Source organism: Penicillium longicatenatum (assembly GCF_028827895.1).
Source record: "Penicillium longicatenatum strain IBT 33135 chromosome Unknown contig_3_segment0_segment0, whole genome shotgun sequence".
Taxonomy (NCBI): domain Eukaryota; kingdom Fungi; phylum Ascomycota; class Eurotiomycetes; order Eurotiales; family Aspergillaceae; genus Penicillium; species Penicillium longicatenatum.
Genome location: NW_026643121.1, coordinates 2,301,115 through 2,315,953, shown reverse-complemented (window position 1 = coordinate 2,315,953; position 14,839 = coordinate 2,301,115). Strand labels below are relative to the sequence as shown.

The following is a 14,839-nucleotide window of genomic DNA, read 5'->3' as shown; positions in this document are numbered from 1 at the left end:
TATACACATAATCAGACAAACTCCAGCTCATCGTCGTCGTCATCATCTAGAATGGCCGTCGCCTCGGGTCCACCAAGACTGTCTCGACCTGCTTCTCGTATGCCTTTCGAGGTGATGAATCGTGTCTTTTTGACACCGCTGCCATGAGGCTTATCACCGTCATGGGCGCGCTTCATAGGGCCAAGTTTGACATTCTTCGCCCTGCCGAAACTGGCCAGATTGAATTCACTGCTGCTCGAAGGAAGGGCCCTTGGTTTACTGGACGTGTCAGACGACTTGATATCGTCCTTGGCCTTAGATGGTGTCTCAGTGCGCGTGCGAAGGTACTCGGCGCCCACACTACCAATCCCACCAGCAACAAGCTTCTGCGTGATGTTGCGCTCGCGTTGCTGCGATGCAAGACGCCTGCGCATTTGTTCTTCCTTGCTCTCTCTGCCCCTTCCCATCATGCCTGCCGCGATAAAAGGGTCATCATTGATATCGAGTAGAGCTGCTGTCCCACGTCTTGCAGCCATAGGGTCGTAGGAATGAACGACACCGGAATTTCTTGGAGCTGGTGCGACGAAGTATGTTGAGCCAGTCATCCTATCATATTGGCCTCCTTCCGGTTTGAGGCCACGAGAATTTTCGCCTTTTTCCACTGGTCTACTACCTCTACGACGTTCCTCGTAAAACCCAGTTCGCGAGCCAGATCGACCGCCAGGCCCAAACATACCTGTATCGCTGTTGACCCCGGAGCGTTGCCCTTGGATGCGCCGCACCTGGAGATCAACGTGAAAGTCGCAGAACTCAGTTTTCCTCCCATCTACCCATGACTGGCAAACTTTGCCGTCCTTTTTCACGGATTTGCAGTAGCCAATGTCTCGCGCTTTTCCAATCTCCAGTACCTTGTCATCTGACGACGACAAAGCCAGGCTAAAACGATTGGTATCTAGCTTGTGCTTTGGGGGAGGTAAGATCGTAGGGTTCAAGATTGCCACGAGGGTTCCTTCGTTGATCTTGTAGTAGCGGGGAAATGCAGTATCGAACAGAAATAGGTCGACTGTCCACTTGAGGTCAGTCAAAGTGATAGCCATATAGCTGTTGGTGTTGTTGAGGCCATCATCATAAGGATCCACTGATTTCGAAGTGGTATTACTAGACCCCTTCTTTTGCCTGGTCTCCGACTTGGATGCGACAATCCCAAACACCACAAAGTCCCCGTCGATTTCATCTGGAAGTTCAAACGCAGGAGCCTTGATGGTCTTTAAGAGTTCAGGTATGCAGAGGACGGTTTTATCGGCCAAAGTGCGGCTTAGGAATGAATGGGGCAAAATTCGGCTCGACAGATGCAAAGATGAGTAGGATTCAAATTTGGAGGCATCGGGTGCAGTGACTGCTTCTTCGGATCTTCTGGCATTGTCTTCCCTCATATTCGGAGTCGTCTGGCTGCGTTTCAGTCCACCAGGTTGTGGACGGCTAAGCGATCGGAGAACCTCCTCCCGATTGAATGCGTATGCTTCTGGCTCTCGGTTCGTACATGAGGGAAGTGACGATTGGGCTTTATTCGCGGCTGCAGCCCTAAAAGTCTCAATTTCTGCTTTGTCCACCTGGAACGCTGAGCTGCGGCTTGCTTGTACTCTTTCCTTTTTTTCCAGGCGAGATTGTTCAGCCCGTTCAGCCAATCGACCCTCAGCCATCCGTTCACTGAAGCTCTTGATTCGATCAGCGCCTCCGCTGCCTGGAGAGGTTTGAGGCCGTGCTAGGAACATGTCACTTGCGCGAGACATTGCGCCGCTGCGCGTTCCAAGTTGACTGGTAGGTCTTGCCTCCGTTCTTGGGCCTGGCGGCCGTTTCAATGACACATCGCTTGCTTTCCATCCTTTGTCAATGCCCAATTGATACCTCCGAGGAGACCAGGGCTCAGGAGCCGGCGCCGCTCGTCTTGTGGGTGATACGGGAACCTGAACCTCGTCGACACGGGCTTTCAGCTGGCTGGGCGGGGGGCTTCTCGGGGCCATGGTCTTGCGTTGAGAGCGGGGAGCCGACTCAAAGCTATCTTCATCATCTTCTGTGTGGGATGTAGCAGTGCCGGACCGACCACGGGACTTTTGGAGTTGTTTCAGCCTAAGGCGAGCCTGGATCTCGGCGAGTCGCAGTTCCAGCGTCTCTTCGTCCTCTTCTCCATCGTCTTCATTTTCATCCAAGACTTGACTCGATTTTGACCGGAAATTCGGGGTTGTATTGGAGCGTTTCAAGGGTGACGAGAGAAGCTGTCGGCGTTGCATGTCCTGATACTTCCTCCGGCCTCCCGGAGAGCTCAACAGAGCTTCCCGGGGTGATTTTGGCGGCCAACTGGTCTCAGTCACTGCAAAAGGCATTGTTAGGCCACAGGCTGGATCTCACAGGCTAAGAGACTCACTGTTGTCCTTAGTTCAAGGGAGAATCGGTCAACAACACCCGTCAACAATAAGCGTCATTCCCCGCAGCACCAGCCGTTTTCGCCGCGGCTGAACGCACAATGTCCTTTTGTCTGACAGTAAGAGTTGTTGGAAAAGGACTCCGAATCCGAACCGAGAAAAAGAGTGTCGCAATAATGGTTCTGTGGAATTTGAGCCACACAATCTGCTAGGGATGCAGGAGTGGAAGTGATGGATCACACATGCATGACACATGATTGGGCGCGTCCCGGCGCGTGTCGCGACTTCCTATCCTTTAATTTTACCTTCGCTCCTTCCACTTCTATACACCACACTCTTTACACAATGCCTCGAACTCGATCTGCGGCTCCAGCCGAGCAGCCAAAGTCTGCGGAACATAAGGCTTTAATGGCCGCTGAAAAACCTACTAAAACATTCATCCTGCCTGCGTCCACCAGTGCCGATGCGCGCTTGGTCTCCCTTCCAAACCCGCGATCGACCGAATTAAGCCAATATTTCTTTTGCCCACAGCGCGGTCTTTTTGAATTCACAGTGATTGCTGCGCCTTCTCACCAGCCTCGAAGTATTTTATTCACTCCTTGTGCGCGAGAGCCGAGTTCTGTGTCCGATGATGAGAAGCCCACTTCCCCGACTGGGTCGATTTCGAAGAAAGCAGACCTTCTCGTCGCAACACCCATTGATCCAGTCTTTTTCTTGGTTCCTCTTTTATCTCCCCCCTCGAAATCAGGCCAATCGCTTTTTCAGCCTCTGGACGATATCATCGACTCCAACGATGACCTCCCTCCCCACTTGCGCCAGGTTCTTTACGACGACACATTCCGAAACACTCTGCTCGCGCGCGCAGAGGCTATTTGCGATACCGTGGAAGCTGGTGATGAGAAGATGCTACGGTTCAACGAGACAAAACTTCTCAAGGAATTAATTGCCAAGGCTGAACGGATGGCAACACAAGGCCTGCCTCCAAGTTTAGAGGAGCAGTTCATTCGCCAGGCATTGGCTGCTCCACTTATGTCGGTCAAGAGAGACGACGTTGTCACTAGTCAAATCTCGGTTTTAAAAGAGAATGACGGCGAGACAAGCACCAATTCAGATGATAGACCGGACTCCCCATCAACAATGGCGACGACTACCACCCCATCGGTGTCTACACCAGCAGGTGAGTCGACACCCGTGCCACAACCTGCTGGCGAAGACAACTGCTCTGCGGACAATGTCGCTCGCCTGTTACGCATCTCTACCGCCCTAGCATTTATGAAAGAATCGTACATGCCGAAGGCTTTGTGCACTCGCATCGATGAGCTTCTTGCCACACCCGAAAGTCCTTTGGATTTCCAGCCTCTCACAGACCGTCTGAAGGAGCTTGTTGAACTCCGTGCTGAAGCTCTCTCGTCCAGAACGATGTCAGATTTCAGTCGGAAACGTGGTCTTGATGATGAAGAAGTCGAGGCTCGCGCGGAGAAGAAGCGCAAGAAGGATGAAGATGACAAGAAGGCTAAAGCTTTGGAGTCTCGGGGTGTTCGTGACTTGAAGAAGGTGAATACAACTGGTATGAAGAAAATGAGTGATTTCTTCGGGAAGGCTGCCGCTAAGAAGAAGACATGAACGTCGTGTTGGAATTTATAACCCGATTCTGTGCTGCGATGTCGCATGGTCCAGTCCAGAGAATACGCAGCCGGGAGAATACGCAGTCGGCTCAGAGGCATACATTGTAACGAAACGGCCTGGCCTCAATCCGTCTAGCCTGGGTATAAATGCTACAAACTTCAGGGTCTTGATAGCAGCACGGGTCGACGGCATGCTAGTGTAAATGTGGGTTGCAAAGTCAGCAAGCCCTACTTCGAGCATATGGTATACCGCATGGATCTTAGATCCTCCTCGACCATAATCCCCTCAGCCGGGCAGGTCTTGCCCATCAACAATGCCGCTGGGCATGTATCATATAAGGTTCTAGGCCCTAGTCACTTTGCGGTCATCAGAACATCTATAATATTCACACATCAAGCTAAATGAACTCTTAAATAGAAGATGATTTCAGTACTCTCACAAAGCAACCTGATCAATAGCAGCTCCGGTAACCCTATAGTCGACAGTTAGTAACGAAAGAACCATTTGAATATTCAAATTTGGGTACAACATACACAAACGAGCCGTTGGATGGCTTGCTAATAACCATAGCCTGCTCCAGCTTCTCAGCACTGATATCGGGGAAGTGCTTCAAGTAGTACTCATTCCGCAAGGCCGTTGTTACAGCCTCAACCTTGCCCTGGGGCAGCATGTGAACCGTACAGCCACCCCATCCAGCGCCAGTCAAGCGGCTACCCCAGGTACCCGCTTTCCGTGCAATAGCACAGATCTCATCCACCTCAGGAGCACTGCACTCATAATCGACACGGCACGATTCCTGGGACTCATTCAACAGCTGACCCAAGTAGTGAATGCGCTTCTCATCCAGCTTCGAAGCATTGGCCAAACAAGCCTTGAAATCCAATACACGCCGCGCCTCCTTGAAGCAGTGCAGCGCCCGCTGACGGAGACGGAACCGCTCCGCTTGCACGGGGAAAGCAGACAAGAACTTCGACTCCAGCTCCGGGACGCTAATTTCCAGCAACTGGGCCATCTCTTCGCGTGTGTATCCTTCTTCCTTGGTGAAGAGATCCTGCACCGCCTGGATGACGGAGTCGATCTGGTACTCCAGCGGATCGCCTAGACGGCCTTCCTTTGTCATCAGCTGGTTCTGGAAGTTGCGCAGGCTGTAGCCCAAGGAGCTGTTATCCTTGGGCAGAGTGAGGCCATAGTTCTTGGCTAAGATAACAGCAGAGAGGGTGCATTCTGCCACGCGCAGGTTGTAGTGACGGGGTGCTGTGTCGGCCTTGTTGGAGGTAACGAAGCTCTGAGCCATGAGGAAGGTGATCTCGTCTGCTGCGGTGGGAATGGGGACGTGCTCAACCTGGAATGCAGGGTAGAATTGGGTGTAGAGTAGGAAGCCGCGCTTCGAGAAGATGGAAGCAGCTTGGTCCATGCTGTTCAAATTCATGGTTTGTTAGCATGATTCTCCTCCAATGAACTCTTTACCAAGCAAAAGATATGCCGTTTCTTACCCGCCAGAGTATACACCGACTGCGCGCTCGGAAACGACCGCCAAATCCAACAGATCCTGCTTCGATACATTGTGATTGTTGGCCTTCATAACAGCCAGAGCACTGGCGCAAACAAAAGCGGCACTACTCGAAATACCACCACCGGGGGGCACATTGCCGTCGACCAAAATCTCCATGCTAACCGGAGCAGCACCATCCGGTCTTTCCTTGCGTAAAAACTTCAAGGCACCCGACAAACCAGCCTTGAAGTAGTTGATCCACTCGTGCTTCTTAGGATCAATCTCAATATCAGTATCATGAGGCACGCTGAATTCGCGCGTGGGGAACTTCTCCGGCGCAACATTGGCGATCTTGATGGTAGTACCGGAGGTGCCGGGGGAGACCTTAACGGCCATAATCACGTCAACGCTGACGGCGGTGGGTAGAACATCGTAGAGAGAGTAATCGATGTGCTCGCCAATAATGTTTACACGACCAGGACTGCGGGCCACAAAGTCAGGGCGATGATTGTATTGCTTGTTAAACTGAGAAATCAGTCCCGAGAAGCGTTGCTGGTGTTCAGCAGCAACTGAGTTCACGGAGGCATCGTCGGTGGCATACACCTCCGCGATAGATTCTGTTTGCGGGACAAGCTCCTGCGGGGACGACATGGCGGGGTAAGGAGATTGGAGGGGGGGGGAAGAAAAAGAAATGCAGAAGGCAAGGAGGAAAGCGATCAATTAAATGTCAAGTCAGAAAACTCCGCAAGCGAGGGAAGATGACGCCCCAGTTCCCCGGGTAAATTGGAATGTTGGTGGGGGAATCCACTACTCATCTCCGGTGTCCCTTTACAGTGCAATTGTGGTTAGCCTTTGCGGGGGGTCGCATTGACCCTGGCCCGCACAATCTCTCTTGTTCGCCCCCATTGGTGCACATTTGCTAAATCTTGCCATCGGTCCAGTAACGCCATACAAGTTTGGTTTGGTTTGCCCAGTTCTACAGAAAGGATATGTGGTGGACTAGGATTCCAATTAGGTCTACGCCTCCGAAATTGATTTTCCCGTGACCTTCAAAGCCCTTGGAGTCGATTCCAGGGGGGCAACATGAGAAGTTGACCAAAATCAAGATCACAACACCTGAAGATAGTGGCACTGTCGTAATATGGAGCAGATGTCATTCCGGCCCGAATTGATGAGATCGGAGGCCCGGCTTTCCGTCCCAGTTCGGGATCCCAGTACCGGGAAAATTATAAAATAGAAAAGTACGTGAGCCCGTCGGCTAATCACAGAGATCGGCATACTGTGGAGGTCATCATACTGCACCCCAGTGCTATGTAGTACCTAATTGATGCCACCTTGGGCTTTCCACATCTGGTATTCAACGGACCTCGGAAACGTAGATTGCTCAAAATATGTATGAGCTCCAAAAACCAATAATTGGCCTAACTGCACTGTGATTTCCCATGATTGCCCTAGTAACATATCGCTGCAAATGTCTCCACGCATGATCTATGTTCCTTAGTCAGTTTATGCATAAAAATCCACAAAGGCACGAAAACGGCTAGATCATGTGATGCGCCGATTCACGCCGAGGTCGGAGGTGCGGAGAAGAAGAGATGGGGATCGCAGCCAATCACACTCGCCGAAATTGAGTCAGAGCGGTCGGGTGCTTTTTTCATTCCCCCAAGGATTCATTAGCAAGGGCCAATTGCCTCTTCTCTTGACTCACCTCTTGTTTGCTTGGTCGTCTAAGATGCTGCCTCTCAGACCATCAAAGACCGCTCTGCGGTCCATTCACATCCAGAGGCAACTTGCCTCTGGACGCCGGCCCTTCTCGACTTCGTTTGTGGCTTCGGCTGCGTCGCCCCACCGCTCTTCTCCTCAGAAGCGTGCCTCGAGCACCGCGACGGCCACCACGTACGTATTGCTTCTAGCAGCAGCAGAGCAGAGGAATCAATGACACTAATTGTTTTATCAGAACCCCTCGCCCTGTGCCTAGCCCTGCCTTCAATCAAGAACCCCATCGCAATGAGGTTTCGCCTCTTCAGAACCGTCAGCTCCCTGAGCTTGATGACTCGTATGTTGTCTTTATCTTTCATGCCCAGTGTGCAACTAGGACCAAGTACGTGGGACTGACATTGAAGCAGGATGGTCGGAATGAGCGGTGGTGAAATCTTCCATGAGATGATGATGCGTCTTGATGTGAAGCACGTCTGTGAGTAACACATCTATTCATTAGCTCGATCTGCCATTAACCATGTACAGTCGGTTACCCCGGTGGTGCCATTCTTCCCGTGTTCGACGCCATTTACAACTCCAAACACTTCGATTTCATCCTCCCCAAGCATGAACAAGGTGCTGGCCACATGGCTGAGGGTTACGCTCGTGCATCTGGCAAGCCCGGTGTTGTTCTAGTCACCTCTGGACCTGGAGCCACCAACGTCATTACCCCCATGCAAGATGCCATGTCTGATGGTATCCCCATGGTGGTGTTCACTGGCCAGGTAGTGACCAGCGCCATCGGTACCGATGCCTTCCAGGAGGCCGATGTTGTTGGTATCTCGCGTGCCTGCACCAAGTGGAATGTGATGGTCAAGTCTGTTGGTGAGCTTCCCCGTCGTATTCAGGAGGCTTTCGAGATTGCGACCAGCGGTCGCCCTGGACCCGTCCTGGTCGACTTGCCTAAGGATGTCACCGCCGGCATTCTCCGCAACCCCATCCCAATGCAGAGCACCATTCCCTCTCTCCCCAGTGCGGCTACCATGGCTGCTCGTGAGATGAGCAAGCGGTCCCTTGATACCACTATCAGCCGCGTTGCCCGCCTTGTGAACAAGGCTGAGAAGCCTGTTCTGTACGTTGGTCAAGGTCTGCTTGCTCGTCCTGATGGTCCAGAGATTCTGAAGGAGTTTGCCGACAAGTGCTCTATTCCTGTCACCACTACTCTTCAAGGTCTTGGTGGATTCGATGAGCTTGATCCCAAGGCTCTCCACATGCTCGGTATGCACGGCTCAGCTTACGCCAACATGGCTATGCAGGAGGCCGATCTGATCATTGCTGTTGGTGCCCGCTTTGACGACCGTGTGACCCTGAGTATTCCCAAATTTGCCCCGCAAGCTAAGTTGGCTGCCGCTGAGGGACGTGGTGGTATTGTGCACTTCGAGATTATGCCCAAGAACATCAACAAGGTTGTTCAGGCTACTGAGGCCGTCGAGGGTGACTGCGCTGACAACCTCCGTCTTCTCTTGCCCCATGTCAAGCCTGTTGCTGATCGTCCTGAGTGGTTTGAGCAGATCAATGACTGGAAGTCTCGCTTCCCTCTGTCGCTCTATGAGCGCCAGGAAGTGGATGGCCCGATCAAGCCCCAGAACGTCATTGAGAAGCTCAGTGATCTTACCGCGAACATGAAGGAGAAGACCATTATCACTACTGGTGTGGGCCAGCACCAGATGTGGACTGCCCAGCACTTCCGCTGGCGCCACCCCCGTACCATGATTACCTCCGGTGGTCTTGGTACTATGGGCTTCGGTCTTCCTGCTGCCATCGGCGCTAAGGTCGCCCGCCCTGACTGCCTTGTTATCGACATTGACGGCGACGCTTCCTTCAACATGACTCTCACCGAGCTCTCCACTGCTGCCCAATTTGGCATTGGCGTCAAGGTCCTTCTGCTGAACAACGAAGAGCAGGGCATGGTCACCCAATGGTATGTTTGTTCCGTTTTTGAAAGTTCTCAAACCTTCGCCTGCTAATCATAACCATAGGCAAAACCTGTTCTACGATGATCGTTACTCTCACACCCACCAGCAGAACCCCGATTTCGTTCCTCTTGCCAAGGCCATGCGCGTTGCCGCTGACCGCGTCTCCAACCCCGCTGAGGTCGAGGCCAAGCTGAAGTGGCTGATTGAGCAGGATGGCCCTGCTCTTCTGGAGGTGATCACTGACCGGAAGGTCCCCGTCCTGCCCATGGTTCCTTCCGGCCGTGGTCTGCACGAGTTCCTTGTCTTCGACGAGGCCAAGGAGAAGGAGCGCAAGGATTTGATGCGCAGTCGTAATGTCGACTTTGCCGTACGCAAATGAAAGTCTTGAAGCTAGCCAGCCGGCAACCAAGCTAGCCTCCAAATGGGATGCCGGTCCATGTTTTTGACCGTCGCTTATTTTTACCGTTGATATCCATGGCGTTTTTACTTGGCGAGTTCACCAAAAGCGATTGTGGAGATGTTGAACTCGAAAAATTTCCTTCCAAAAAAACCATCGCCCCCTGCAGAGCGACATGGGAAAAGTGATACCTGTTTTACTTGCGGGTTGCTTTTACGTCCCCTACCCCGAGTAGCTGGATCAGATCAGGGGATTCCAGACAACATGCATTAGGTGGTTATTCAGTTACTCTCGGGGTTCCTTTTCGTCCATGCTGCCTCTTTCATTATGTGTATATAATGTTCATGTATTGCGAATCATAGGTCGAGTTTGGGGATGTCCTGTTTCATTATGGAACACGTCATTGAAAACATTTCATCTCATCTTTCCTTCCAGTATTAGTCGCCCCCGCGTGTTCGCTTCCATCAAGGACGTGTGGTGAAGTAGGAGTCTGCCTGTTCCGCAAAAGACATCGAATGCGCGCTGTGAGTCCTATGTTTACTCTTCACCATGAATACCCTGTTTTTCCCTTCTAATCTTCCCTCTCTTCCCATCTTCTTTCCAGCCATTTTTACATGTTCACCTTATCTTTGATTCAAGTTTCTCATCTCACCTTACCCGAACCCTCCACTCTTCTCTTCTACGCGTCTTCCCCTTGTCCATCTTCCATCTCTATCCTCAACCTCCACATCCTCTGCCGCTTTCACGGCTTCGACGACGTTTGTTTCCTTTCGTCCAACCCCCTTCCTCATCGTCAGTCTCAACACAGACCAACCGTCATCAAACTCAAAGGACATCATGTCATCGAACGGGTTCGTATTTCTCCATGCTGACAATACATACATGCTAACGTAAGAAGGATTTGTTATGAGTTCCAACGAACGGGCAGCTGCAGGAAGCTCAACTGCAGGTTCCGGCACTGCAGAGACGACCGAATGCCCATAGAAAGCAACGCTGTAAACCAGCCTCGGCAACCAAATCGTCTGTCCCAAGCAGAAAGAGAGCTTCGACAATGGCACAATGAAGTTGTGAATAAATCATTTACACGAGGCTCTGATAGAAAACTCCAAGAGTTCTTCGTGAGTGCGCGTCGTCTCATTGAGACTGATCCAGAATCCATGCAAGATGTAATTCAGACTCTCGCTGAAGAGCAAGGTCTGCATATCATTCTCATCCTGCTACAACAAAGTTTCGAGAACATCGAAAATGACCACATCTTCAGCTTGCAGGTTATGCCCTTTCTGGAAATTATCACACATGAGAAGGTCCTGAGCTCGATGATCCTGAGAAAACATGTGGGCACAATCTACGCCTCCTTATTCGGTCTCAATGGAACTTTAGCAGCCGAGATCCTCGGAAAATTGTGCAACATCCTCGAAAGACCTGCTCAAGACGAGACAATTGCCCGAAAATTGGAGGTGTGCCTGATATTCTTTGCTCGTATCGTGGATCTCAACTCGACGGCTTTGATCCAACCAAGTCTGCACAAACTTGCAAAGCGGTTCGACGAGATTTACCACATGATCCTCATTGCTCTTGGAGGAAATGAACTTCACCAAAGTTGTGCTCACTTAACCCGTCTCCAACTTCGCCTAGGTGTTGGATACTCAATCCCGAAGGCGTCGACCAAAACTACGGAAACACTCCGTCACCCCCTCTCCCTTCAGCGTGACGGCCCTGGCGGACGTCACAGCAACGATCATGCCAACATCCGTGATATTGAGATCATGCCAAGTTACGAAGAGATATCCTCTATTCGCTCAGAGTATCTGCCAGTGTACGATCCAGCACAGTGGCATCTCGACGGCTTGGATGGTCTGCTTGATAGAAATTTTCGCCTTCTCAGGGAGGATACCGTCGGTCAGGTTCGCAATGCTATCCACAAGACTATCGACAACCCGTCTCAGGCACAGAAGTTTGTTTATACCGGAGTGACTATTGTTGACTGCCGTTTCGACTGGCGTGCGGGACTTGAGGTCGACATCAGGTTCCCTCAACCCATCGAGGTACGAGAGAAAACGCCCCTTGAACGAGAAGCTTGGTGGGAAGCCTCCAAATGCCTGCAGCCGGGTGCCCTTGTATGCTTGGTAAACCACCAAATGAAAAAGCTTTTGTTTTGCACAGTTGCCGATGAAAAAGGTCCCAGGTATGATGTCAACGGCGAGAAAGAGAAACCCGGAAGTTCATTGTGGAGGCGACAAAAGACTGCTTCAACTGCATTAGTGCTTGTTGATCCCCAGGATATGAACGTGAAAACCGTTCTGGATCTATACGGTGAATTCGGTTTCAGCTCATCTCTTTTGGAATTCCCTGGGGTCCTTTTGCCAGGATTTGAGCCAACACTGAGGGCTCTCCAACTGATTAAAGATCTGCCTTTTTCAGATCTTCTCATGCCTTCACCGGATCTTTCGCATCTCAGTCCTCCGTTGTATTCTCGGAGACCCGGGTTCATGTTCAATCTTGCATCTTTAAAGAAAAACCAAGATGCTTTCTTCGTTCACCCAAGTCAACCAGTCGATTTACAAAAATTGAGCGAAAATTCGACCTTGGATGAAGCTCAAGCTGCAGCCCTCGTTCATTGTCTACAAAACAAGATTGGCCTAATTCAAGGACCACCTGGCACGGGCAAGAGCTACATCGGAGCAGCCTTGATTAAAGTTCTTCTAGACAGCAAGGAGCAAGGCCAGCCACGGGCAAGGCCGTGTCTCGGCCCAATTATCTGTGTGACTTTCACTAATCATGCATTGGATCAATTGCTGGAAGCATTGATAGACAAGAAAATCACTTCAAATATCATTCGAATCGGTGGTCAGTCCAAGTCAGAAAGATTAACTTCACTGAACTTATGCAATGTTGCAAAAGGAGTGGAGAAAACAAAGATGGAGAAGAGCTCCACATATCGGGAGCGTCGTGCGATGCAGCAGGATGAAATCGACTTCAACAAACTTTGTCTCCAGAAAGAAGCTTCTCATGCCGAGTTGATCAACTTTCTTCGCATATTTTATCCGCACCATGCCCAACAATTGTTTGGAGAGGATGCAGATGGAGTTCGGTCTACGATGTCCAGACCCCCTGGCTCTATCATCAGAGGTTGGGCGATATCAGGTACAAAGACAAAGACTGAACCTCGCAGCGTGGAAGAATTAGAGCCGGCTCATCTGCACCGCATGTCTCACGACGAACGCCGGATAATATACAGCCATTGGACTGAAGAAATCCGGGCAACGGCCCACAAAACGGCCGCTGAAACGGTCAAATTACACAATGCACATAAGTCACGCTACAGCCAAATCCAAAATGAGTTGTATCTTCGATGTCTGCAAGATGCGGATGTTGTAGGAATGACGACCTCGGGTCTTGCGAGACGATTGGAGATGCTTCAAAATCTACAGTGCAAGGTGGTCTTATGTGAGGAGGCCGGGGAAGTCCTCGAGCCTCATCTTTTGACAGCTATTCTGCCTAAAGTAGAGCATTTGATCCTCATTGGGGACCATCAACAATTGCCTCCGCATGTTGAGAGCTACGATCTCTGCAGAGCAAATCCCAATGGTGGTGAAAAATATTCCCTCGACGTATCTCTGTTTGAGAGATTGGTGGATTCGAGCGACAATCCAATGGGCTGTGGACTACCTTTCAAAGTCTTAGAGACACAGCGAAGAATGCATTCTTCAATTGCACAGCTGATTCGTGGTCCTTTGTACCCGCGCCTTAAGGATCACCAGGTTGTTTCAAACTACCCTGAAGTGTCTGGCATGAAGAGAAGACTATTTTGGCTGGATCATCGAGTCCTAGAAGGCCAGATTTCGAATGCAGGAGACACGTTGACCTCTCGTTCTTATTGGAATCAATTTGAAATCGACATGACAGTTGCGCTTGTCAACCACCTCGTTCGCCAGGGCGGATACAATGAGCGGGACATTGCTGTTTTGACCCCCTATCTGGGCCAGTTACACAGGCTGCGACAGAAGATGAGCGATTGGGTTATCCTTGGGTTGAGTAAACAGGACCAAGATGATCTCGAAAAAGCCGGCTTCGAATATCTGCCCGCAAAAAATACACCAATTGTGCAAAAACCTTCGGTTGTCCAAACGCCTCTATCTCGCGTTTTGAGGGTTTCAACAGTAGACAACTTTCAAGGAGAGGAGGCCAAAGTGGTGATTGTATCACTTGTCAGAAGCAACAAGGCGCATAACTGTGGCTTTTTGCGCGCTCCTAATCGCATTAATGTCCTTCTGTCCCGGGCTAAACATGGGATGTACATTATCGGCAACTCCGAGACATTGAGGCACATCGAAATCTGGGCCCAGGTCCTTAAAGGTCTACGTCGAGGTAGAAATATTGGTCGGGCGTTCGAACTACAGTGTCCACGACACCCAGAAACACTCATAATGGTTTCCAAACCCGAAGATTTTCTTCGGCTCTCGCCCGAAGGAGGCTGTGATCTACATTGTTCCGAACGTCTACTATGTGGCCATCCTTGCCCACAAAAATGTCATTCTGATATTCTGCACAGTGCAGTTAAGTGCCTGGAGCCTTGCGGACGGCATCCACACGGGTGCCATCATGTATGTCCAAACGCATGTGGCGATCCCTGCCCAGAGAAGTGCATGGTCAACGTTGACCAAGAAGGCCTCAAGCTCAAATGCGGCCATATCATAAAAAGATTGCCATGCTGGGAGAATCACCATACCTCGCAGGCCCTATGTCATGTGAACGTCGAAAAGACTATTCCTCACTGCGGACACAAAGTGGACGCTGCATGTTATATGGACGTCCACTCTTCTGAGTATCAATGCAATGCTCAATGTCGGCGTGACTTGCCGTGTGGTCACGCTTGCAAGAAAGCGTGCTCTGGTTGTACCAAGAAATTTGACGGCAAAATCCAAGTTAACCACGGGCATTGTCAGCAAGTTTGTGGACGAAAGCGCACGACATGTGCACACAGTTGTATTACTACTTGCCATGGCACCAAGGCTTGTCCTCCATGCAAGGCTAAATGTGACGTCGCCTGCGGTCATTCACAATGCTCAAAGCAGTGTTTTGAGCCCTGTGCCCCATGTGCAGAAATTGAGTGTCTTTCTATATGCCCACACAGCAAGTGCTCGATGCCCTGTGCCGCTCCTTGCGACCACGTTCCTTGTTCTCGTCGGTGTGAGAAAACCATCAAGTGCGGACATCAGTGTCCTTCGGTGTGCGGAGAGAAGTGTCCACC

The 14,839-nt window shown here is 50.9% G+C and overlaps 6 protein-coding genes across 6 annotated transcripts; 3 read left to right on the top strand and 3 right to left on the bottom strand.

The window, feature by feature from the left end:
- Positions 1 to 11: 11 nt before the first annotated feature.
- Positions 12 to 2,360, bottom strand: N7484_006231 (Mcm10/DnaG-type zinc finger protein; the record flags this gene model as incomplete). The annotated part of the gene is made up of 1 exon (XM_057116649.1): positions 12 to 2,360. The coding sequence occupies one exon, from the start codon at positions 2,358 to 2,360 to the stop codon at positions 12 to 14; it is 2,349 nt and encodes a 782-aa protein (XP_056972532.1).
- Positions 2,361 to 2,744: 384 nt separating this feature from the next.
- On the top strand, positions 2,745 to 4,022 carry N7484_006230 (uncharacterized protein; the record flags this gene model as incomplete). The annotated part of the gene is made up of 1 exon (XM_057116648.1): positions 2,745 to 4,022. One exon carries the CDS (start codon positions 2,745 to 2,747, stop codon positions 4,020 to 4,022), a length of 1,278 nt encoding a protein of 425 aa, XP_056972531.1.
- A 438-nt stretch (positions 4,023 to 4,460) lies between these two features.
- Positions 4,461 to 6,168, bottom strand: N7484_006229 (uncharacterized protein; the record flags this gene model as incomplete). The annotated part of the gene is made up of 3 exons (XM_057116647.1): positions 4,461 to 4,497; positions 4,559 to 5,440; positions 5,519 to 6,168. 3 exons carry the CDS (start codon positions 6,166 to 6,168, stop codon positions 4,461 to 4,463), a joined length of 1,569 nt encoding a protein of 522 aa, XP_056972530.1.
- Positions 6,169 to 7,249: 1,081 nt separating this feature from the next.
- Positions 7,250 to 9,570, top strand: N7484_006228 (acetolactate synthase catalytic subunit; the record flags this gene model as incomplete). Its single annotated transcript, XM_057116646.1, has 5 exons — positions 7,250 to 7,413; positions 7,475 to 7,573; positions 7,644 to 7,711; positions 7,762 to 9,196; positions 9,255 to 9,570. The coding sequence occupies 5 exons, from the start codon at positions 7,250 to 7,252 to the stop codon at positions 9,568 to 9,570; spliced, it is 2,082 nt and encodes a 693-aa protein (XP_056972529.1).
- Positions 9,571 to 10,241: 671 nt separating this feature from the next.
- Positions 10,242 to 10,424, bottom strand: N7484_006227 (uncharacterized protein; the record flags this gene model as incomplete). The annotated part of the gene is made up of 1 exon (XM_057116645.1): positions 10,242 to 10,424. The coding sequence occupies one exon, from the start codon at positions 10,422 to 10,424 to the stop codon at positions 10,242 to 10,244; it is 183 nt and encodes a 60-aa protein (XP_056972528.1).
- A 1-nt stretch (position 10,425) lies between these two features.
- Positions 10,426 to 14,286, top strand: N7484_006226 (DEAD/DEAH box helicase; the record flags this gene model as incomplete). The annotated part of the gene is made up of 3 exons (XM_057116644.1): positions 10,426 to 10,439; positions 10,487 to 13,934; positions 14,035 to 14,286. The coding sequence occupies 3 exons, from the start codon at positions 10,426 to 10,428 to the stop codon at positions 14,284 to 14,286; spliced, it is 3,714 nt and encodes a 1,237-aa protein (XP_056972527.1).
- Positions 14,287 to 14,839: the final 553 nt, after the last annotated feature.